General features: G+C 34.1%; 1 protein-coding gene across 1 annotated transcript in view; it reads left to right on the top strand.

Annotated features, from left to right (window-relative positions):
- LARP7 (La ribonucleoprotein 7, transcriptional regulator) overlaps positions 1-9,468 on the top strand; it is a 103,518-nt gene that overhangs the window by 1,773 nt on the left and 92,277 nt on the right. The window contains exons 2-6 of the mRNA XM_007940776.1: positions 2-94; positions 1,784-1,935; positions 2,675-2,790; positions 5,859-6,018; positions 6,443-6,534. Coding sequence (XP_007938967.1) covers positions 2-94; positions 1,784-1,935; positions 2,675-2,790; positions 5,859-6,018; positions 6,443-6,534 — 613 coding nt within the window. The remainder of the gene's footprint in view (position 1; positions 95-1,783; positions 1,936-2,674; positions 2,791-5,858; positions 6,019-6,442; positions 6,535-9,468) is intronic.

Raw genomic sequence — 9,468 nt, 5'->3', positions numbered from 1 at the left:
GATCGCTCTTAAAAGCAAAAAGGAAGCATAAGAAAAAACATAAAGAGAGACATAAAATGGGAGAAGAGGTTATACCGTTAAGAGTACTATCAAAGTAAGTCTGGCTTGAATGTTACTGTTGTTGGCAATAGGTATACAATCCATCACCATTGCTAAAGTGCAATTCCAGTTTATATTGAACAGAGTTGCATATTAGCAACAGTAGTGGCTGTAACCAATACTTGTGCTCCTGATACAAAATAGTTGAAGATTCAAGTAAGGATTCACCACACTCAAACATGGAAGCACTTATTTTTAAATGACACAGCAAGTGCCTCCATGTTAAAGTAGAGGGGGTCCCTTTACTATTTTAACTTTTTAAAACATAAATCATTGACAAGCTCAATCAGTGGTCTTCGAAGTCATGCAGAAAAGTAAAAGACTCACCATCACCAAAACATGGAAGCACTTACTTTTTTAGTTTCAAAGCAAGTACATCCACGTTTAAGTGGTGGGGAGCCCAGTCTTGAAAAACTTGAAAATCAAGAATATCCTTAAGTTGGAACTAAAAGTCAAAGTCTTTTCATCAAACAGAAGTACAAGAGTGTCGTTTTGGAGACACCTCCACTGAAACATGGAAGCACTTACTTTTATTTTATACAGCAGGTACCCCCATGTTAAAGCAAAGGGGATCCTTTAGACCTATAAAAATAGTTGGAATAGGAAATATGGTTCGGTTTTATTCCTAGGTCAGTTGAATTCACTTCTACTAAAACAAGGAAGCACTTACTTTTCAAAAGTAGCAGAAAGAACTTCCCTGTTAAAGTCGAAGGCAATCCACAGGCAATCCACGCAGCTAGCAAGAAAAAGCAAAAAACATACCTTTCTGAAGCGTCTTTCACCTTCCTGAACTAGTTTCCAAACAGCTTGGTTCCAGGCCAGATAGGTAAACGGCAAGGCCTTCAGGCACTTGTATTTATACTATTTCCAACTCCTGAATTCCTTTTGCCTTTTTATCTCAAGAGAATCATTACAAGAGACTTTTGTTATTTTAATGTATCAGCTCTCAGGGAATGTACGATCCTGGGTGGGTCTGGATACTTTTTTTTTTTTGAAGTATACAGATGTCAATGTTAACAGCTAAAACCATTACCACAAGATATCCTCCTCTTTTAAAAAATTCCCTATCTGCTTGTTTGATGGCAGAGATTAGGGTAACAATGAGTGCTCCCATGGAGCCAGTGGAGGCATTGTGTTTTCTATCTGGGGGAGCTCTAGCTGTTTGCAGAAACATCCACATGTTAAATGCATGTAAATAAATAAATTACTTCCATGGGGTGTTTTTTTCTTTTTGGAAATTCCTTTTGATTCAAGTAAATACAGAGGGATGTTATCTTTAATTGAAAGGTATTTCACAAATAATCTCTAAATTTTAATTTCTCATTTTTCCCTCAATGCTGAGTAATGATTCTAGTGAATTTTATTGACTAATTAATGAAATAATTATAAATTTGACTTCCACAAATTCCAATATTTGAAGCACATGCAGGAATTTAATTTGCAAGTTTAAAACATTTCATCTAAATGTTGAGAAAAGCAGAACTCTCCTAAGCAAACAAGTTAGATGGATTTAGAACCCAGGAAATAACTTTAGTGTGTGGATTTAAAGGAAGAAAACTTGGGGAAAGGAGTGGTTGCAAGTTACTGTGAATGTATATGGTTGAATGTTTTCTTAGGTGCTGTTTTAGGCGTCTGTTGTTAATATTTTAATAGTGCATTTTTGTGTGTGTGTGTGTGTTTACAGGAGTGAATGGATGGATTTGAAAAAAGAGTACTTAGCTCTGCAAAAAGCTAGCATGGCTTCTTTAAAAAAAACAATATCCCAAATAAAATCAGAGTCAGAAATGGAAACAGAGCATGGCGACTCTACTAAGTCTGGAAAGAAAAACGAAAAAAGTAAGGATGTCTGTGATAGTTTTTATTGTAATATATAGTAGTTGTGTACTAAGTGGTATTTCTAAGTTATTATAAGAAACATTAGTTTTAAAAATGTTCTTATAAAATTATTTTAAAAATAAATTTGTTAAGATGACCAGATGTATTATTTCTTCATATTAAAACCTTTAAAGGGCAAATTTTAAATGTCTCTCTTTTAATTTAATTACACATCAGTTTTCTTTGTAGTTATTATTATTAATCAAATTTAATAAGTATTTAATTATTGCCTTGGTTATGGATGAAGAAATTTGTAGACATAAAGATTCCTCATATATGTATTTCAATCCCGTAGCGTGAACCACATGCAAGATTCTTGTTAATTCTTCTATGTTAGGATACGTTTCAAGTTCTTATAAATTGTCAAAATAAATATTTTGAGTCATAAAGTAATATTTATTATGATAGTATCTGATGCCTGTTAACTTATTTTTTACTTGGTTCAAGGAAAATGGCCGTTTTCTGCGGTGAGAGAGTGAGTTTAGGAAGGTTCTTCCAACATTTTGTATTTAGAGTAACAAAATTATCTTATTTCTTTGTAATCAGAAATGAACGGTAAAATATAATACCATTATTTATTTAAATCTACCTAAGCAATCAAGTAATTATTCATTGTTTTTATTCTAAAGTAGTCCCCCAAAGTGTTAAATTGTTAAATGTAAGAGATTTATTTCTGGTCTTTTCCTTTTCAAATCAACAGCAAACAATGAAGAATGTCGCCCCCAGGAGGTTAATGCGTTGGGACCACAGTTTGTGGGTGGAGTGATTGTGAAGATCATTAGTGTGGAGGTGCTACCTGGCAGGAAACAAGTCCGGGTAAAGCCTTTGAGCCCCCAGGGCAGCAGTCACTCTGTCCTCTGAGTAACTCTCCTGTGTGAAAATGTTTTGAATATGTAAAAATGAAGCAAATCAAATTAGAATTTTTACCTCTAGTAAACTTCTAGTAGCTTTTTGTTTCTGTAGTAACTCTGAGGTTTAACTTGAAGCAAAATTTAAACACCAAAATTTCTCAGTGGATCAGATTTACAGTGAATATAATTTAAACATCCTTTTCTGCAGGAAATTACAATTTATGCTTGTATCTATTGATGCCTGTAATTGTTAGCTGTCATGTATTTGAATGAAGAAATATAATCACATTTATAACTAAAGCATATAGTAAAATGCTTTCTCCATATTTTTTAGGGGACATTTTTCTATTTTCAGTGAAAATAGGTTTTAGAAAAACACCAAATTTTTTTGATGATATTAACATTATAGTTGATCTGACATTTTTAAATTGTAATCATTTGATACTGTCTGATTTGGGAGCACACTAGAGAATTTATTAATGTTGAGTAGAATTCTTTCAATAAATTCTTAGAAGATTTATGTAATGACTTTGAAACAACGGCAAAACTACTCTTTTGACATAAACAGGGTATTATACGTATTTATCACTTAACATGTATTTATTTTTGTCTGTTAATCTTATTTAAAATTAGAAATAATTTCCTGAAAGAAATGCAGGATTTTTTTTGGAGGAAAATGGCTTCAATTTCTTTTGACTTTTTAGTTTCTGGTAAATTGTTTTCAGTCCATGTTAATAGTTCCTAAACAGCATTACCCAGACTTTTTTGGAAAAATTAACAAAAAATGAAAAAATATTTTTAAAAACTACAAAAGTTTTATATTCATATACAAACAAATCCATTCTTCTGTATAATTCAGACTATATGTATAATGTTCTAAAATTTCTTCACTGTGTACGATTTATCTTCTGTCGTCCTTTGCATAAACAGTGATACTTCTTTCTTATTGTATTGTATTCCTTTATGTAAGAATACCCTTAACCTTGTTGCATGTGAGACACTTTATTTTGTAACCATGTAGAATGTTCATCTATATCATTCAAAAAAATTTTTCAATTCTTTAATATTGAGATAGCCCAATATATCATGTTGGTTTGGGTTTGCATAGTCCAGTCACATTTTTAAACGTAAACATTGAGGTTTTTGCCCATTGTAATCTTCTGCATGCGCTTTTTATCTTAAACCCTATCCTAAAATCCTCTAGCTGTCAATAAAACAAATTTTGAATTCTTTATCCCATATTGGGAATTTGACCAGTTCCACAAGTTTGCATTTCAGGGTTTGGGCTAAAAAACTGAGAGATATCAATGCAAAAGATTTAATGAAAAATTAGTAAAAACTTTAGTTACTTGGAATCACTGACATAGGTTTCATTATATTCCTCAAAGAGGTTTTATTATCTAGAGAGTAATTACATCAATTACAGATTATTTTTTCATTCCAAAATAACTCCATAAATCAATACAGTAGTTGCTTATATTTTGCTGGAACAAAAACTGATCTATGATGGTGGTTACTGCTGTCTGTGACTTGCCCATGTGATTACCAGGCTAATTTGTCATTCTAAGAAGGGTTTTAAAGCGGGAGATTAGCCTGACATAATGGATTTAGTAAATATCTTTGAGTTGTATCAATGTAATCTGTCTCATAAATCCTTTAGAAAACTCTTGACTATTCCTAGTGAATATATTCAAATTTCATCAGTTTAATACTGATTTTTTTTATTTTTTCTGTAAATTTAATATTAATATTAATTAAATAGAGAAATTGGAAGGATTGTCAAGTATTATTTTCTCCAGTTAATTACTTTTTTTTCTTTTAATATATAGATTTAGCTAACATTTACTATGTGCCTGTTTTCTGATGCTGTAGCATAGTGCTGAGATGATTTGAAACCTAGTCCCTGTCTTCTAGAGGCAGATTTTTCCTGGACAGTCTTATTATTAACTAAATACACATTTCTTGTTTCATAATAAATAGGTTTTTTTTTTTTTCCATAATTCAAAGACCTAAAAATTCCACATCTAAAAGTAATTTAATGGTATCTTGGAAAAGAGTAAAAACCTAAAAGGAGAAATGAGTAAGACTCCTTTTTTCAGTAGGGAATCTCCAGTAGGTGTGGTTTTTTTTTTAGCCTATGAATGGAAGTTAATGAATTTAAGAATTTGTAACATTCTTGCATAAAGGCTTTGTATACTCTTTAGAACCTGCTGTGAAAAAAAAAGCATTAGGAATGCAAGAATCTTGTTAATTTGCCATCACTGCAGGCATTATAGGTAAAATTTCCTTGCTGGATGGCAACTTGTTTAGAAAAGAGGTTCCCAGATACTTTTTAAGAAGGTAATAATACCTCTTAAACTGTATTCTGCTTGATCTACTAGGGAATTTAGAATTTTGGTAGGTTTTAATAAGCTTTTTTTCATGACTTGTTATAAAAGGTTGAATACTTTTATGTATATTTTAAGTATTAAGTGATTTTTGTACAGGTAAGTTTAAGTGCCTGACTACTAACAAAAGGTTGGCAGTTGCAACCTAATCAAAGGCACCTCAGAATACAGGTAGGTAAAGATCACAGCCTTTAAAACCCAATGGAGCAGTTCTGCTCTGAGTACAAGGGGTTGTCCTGGGTCAGAATAGTACATCCACAGTTTTTACTACTCCAGGACCAGTAATTCTTGGGGAGGAGACTGTGTAGCATTTGTACATTTTGTGCTACGAATATATTGTCTTTATGGAATATGTACATTCTAATTCAGATTTTAAAGTTTAACCAAAAATCATTGAAAGTAAATTATGATTAAAGTTGATATTAAATAGATTCTTTTCTTTTGATATTAAATAGTCTTTTCTTTGACCAAGCGTATTTTTAAGAGTATTTCTGTGTAGTTTTCTAAAATGTTTGATGTAGGGTTTATATTTATGTTTCATAATGGCTTACTTAGATAGTACATTCTGATACAATCATTAGGATAATTTTACAATTACTATGAAACCTTATAATTATTTAAGTGTTTCTGCTGAACTCTAATACAGGACACTTTGGCAGCAATCTCAGAAGTTGTATATGTTGATTTGTTAGAAGGAGATACAGAATGCCATGTAAGATTTAAGACTCCTGAGGATGCTCAAGCAGTAATGAATGCATGCACAGAAATTAAAAAGAAACACAGCTGGAAATTGGAGGTCCTTTCTGGTAATATTCATAGAAACTTCTTTTTCAACAATTTTTACTGTCTTGTATTTTCTGACTTTGGCATGTTTGCATGCTCTAATATGCATGAAAAACTAAACTCAACTGCCATCGAGTCAATTCCAACTCATAGCAACCCCTCCTTGGGTTTCTGAGGCTGAATCTCTACACAGAAGTAGATTGCCCAGTCTTCATTCTGAGGAGTGGCTGGTGAATTTGAACCACAGGTCTTCTGGTTAACAGACAAACGCCTGAGGAGACTACACCACCAGAGCAATTAGAGCTACCCTAATTTGTATATGCTAAATATAATAAACTACTTACTCAAGCTCTATTACTAAGAATGTAATGGCTTGAAAATGTTTCTTCATTTGTATCTTTGTGTTCCATGATTAACCTATTACTAATGTACTTGCTTATTTTTAAGGTGATCATGAACAGAGGTATTGGCAGAAGATTTTGGTAGACAGGCAGGCCAAACTTAATCAGCCTCGGGAAAAGAAAAGAGGCACTGAGAAGGTAATCAATTCATACTTGTTTTCTGTTTTTGTAGCTTAATTCTTTGAAGGATCAATTTCTTCTAAAAATCAGTACTTATGTAGTCATATATAACCATTGCTTCCCTATACCTAACAAAGATTCGCAGATTGTATTGTATTTTGTATTAGGAGGGAATACTCATTTATCTGGATCTCAAGATGCATGAAGTTAAAATTACTTTCCACACAAAAGTACATAATTTTAATTTAGTGTTGCGAAGATTGTCTTAATGGTAAAAACACAGTGTATTTAAAATGTAGCTTATAAAGACACAAGACTCCACAAAAAGATTGAAATCTGTGTTCTATAAGAATGATGAGTCAGTAAATATTATAAACAAATAAAACAATTTAAAGGAGCCTCTTGTTCACTAGTTTCTGTGTCAATATAAAATGATACTGGATAATTTATAAAAATAATTTTTGGGAATTGAGCTGCCAGGTTTATTCTTTAAAAACTTTTTTTAAAAAAACTTAAAAATCAAATGTCTTTAATCAGCCCTTTACCACTGGGGATTCTTTGGAATTTAAGATGAGTTAGGGGGAAGTTTCCTACTGGTCTTTGTTAATTCTGTTTTCATGAACAGAGAAGAACTTGCTGAGATGCAAAGGCAACTTTCCTTCTTGAGGACTCTTTCAGGTCTATGAGGTGTTAAATTCAAAACCTGCTTACGATTATTTAAATGTTAAAGTCATTAATCAGGCACAAGTAACTGAAATTAACTCACTTTGTTAAAATAGTACTTAAACTGTGTGTGTGTGTGTGTGTGTGTGTATTTTTTTCAAACAAAGAGTTAACAATTTAACTATAAAATTACAACTTTAATAACAGTTTAAATAAGGAGTTCTGGTAGTGCAGTAGTTAAAGCATTTGGCTCTAATCAGAAGATTGGCACTCTGCAGGAAAAAGATGAAGCAGTTGTAAATCTATTTACAGCTTTGGAAACCCTATTGAGGCAGTTCTACTCTGTCCTATAGGGTCACTGTGAGTCACAACAATGACTCAAGGGCAGAGGGTTTGATTTGTGTCTGTGTGTGTGTGTATGTGGTTTTTCTCCTTTTATGAAAGAGTCCATCTTTGAAAAATTAAACTAGACAAAGAAATAATTTACAGTCTTTCAGGAGCTTTATCACTGAATTGGAGTCCCTGAGTGGCACAAATGAGTGAATGCTCTACTGCTAGCTAAAAGGTTAGGGGATTGAACCCTCCCAAAGGTGCCTGGGAAGACAGCCCTAGAGATATGTTTCCAAAAATAGACAGCCTTGAAACCTCTATGAAGGAGTTCTACTCTGCACACATGGGGTCACCATAGTTGGAATCAACTGGACTGCAACTAACAATAACCAAGTTGAAGAATTCTATTTCTGACTTTTCTTCTGTTGGAGTATCAGGCTTTTCATTAGAAGAATTTGTTTCATAAATAGAAACATTTAACTAAAGATAATGAAAGTAACTAGTTGGCCCATCTCATAAATAAAAAGAAGGTACCACCAAAATAGATACCTTACAAGGCTTCAGAGGAGAAGGGTGGGTGGATCATAATTAGTTTTTCCAACCTATCTTTTTTATTCATTCATTTAACACATATTTTTGAATGCCTCCTTTGTCATAGCTACCATTCTAAAAACGGAATACACAGCCATGAGTAACAAGTCCCTGCTTTCTTGAAGCTTACAAATATACAGTGTAAGTCACTTGAAGACTACTGGTGTACAGAAAAATAAAGCAAATTAATGGGTATTGAGGATAGATTTGCATCAGATGAGGTTGTCTGGGAAGTTGTCACTGCAGAGGTGGAATTTGAGCAGAGGCCTAGGGAAATGAGCAAGCAAGCCTAGGAGAGTTGGGAAGGGCAGTTTTCCAGGAAGAAGCAAGAGAAAAGTACAGAGGACTTCAAGCAAGGTTGTCAGGGAGTAGGAGGCCAGTGTGCCAGGGGAACAGAAAACACCTTCAAAACCGAAAACCAAATCCATTGCTGTCATGTTGATTCTATCTCAGGGTGACCCCATAGGACTGAGTGGATTGCCCCAAAGGGTTTCCAAGGCTATAAATCTTTATGGAAGCAGGCTTGCATATCTTATCTTTCTCCCACAGAGCAGCTGGTGGGTTCAAACCACTAACCTTTCCGTTAGCAGCCAAGCGCTTAGACAACACCAAGTAATGGCAATTAAATGCTTAGAAAACATTAGTAGAATTTCAGTGATTTTTTTTTTGCTAAAAGTATGACGTAAATAACTACTGACTTGACATCCAAGTGTTTTTGCTGTAATACTATATTTGGTCCATCGTTCAGTGAAAGAAAAGCAGTAATAAATCCTGGTTATTAGTTTTTATGTTATAGTCTAAAATAATACTGTAAACAATTTCTTATACCCCATTCAATATGTACCGAACAAAAACCAAACTCACTGCCGTTGAATGGGATCCAGCTCACAGAGACCCCTCCTTGGGTTTCCGAGGCAGTATCACTGCGGAAGTAGTTTGTCTAATCTTCCTTCCAGGGAGTGGCTGGTGGGTTTGAACTGCCAGCCTTCTGGTTAGCAGTCAGACGCCTTAGGCACTATGCTACCAGAGCTCCCTATTCGATATATGTTGTTGTTGTTATGTGCTGTCGAGTCGGACCCGACTCAAAGCAACCCCTCCTTGGGTTTCCAAGGCAGTATCACTACAGAAGTAGATGGCCCCATCTTCCTTCTGAGGAGTGGCTACTGGGTTTGAACCACTAGCCTTCTGGTTAGCAGTCAAGTGCCTTAGGCACTATCCTACCAGAGCTCCTTGGGAAAATGAATAGGTAAAGAAAAACGTTCTACATGTAGTATTTTTACAAGGAGCTCTGGTAGCATAGTGGCTAAGACACTTGCCTGCTAACCAGACGGCTGGCGGTTCAAACCCACCAGCCACTCCTCGGAAGGA

Source organism: Orycteropus afer, unplaced genomic scaffold, assembly GCF_000298275.1.
Source record: "Orycteropus afer afer isolate SDZICR_OR568_19922 unplaced genomic scaffold, OryAfe1.0 scaffold00071, whole genome shotgun sequence".
In the NCBI taxonomy this organism is placed as follows: Eukaryota; Metazoa; Chordata; class Mammalia; order Tubulidentata; family Orycteropodidae; genus Orycteropus; species Orycteropus afer.
This window is presented reverse-complemented; position numbering and strand designations above follow the sequence as displayed.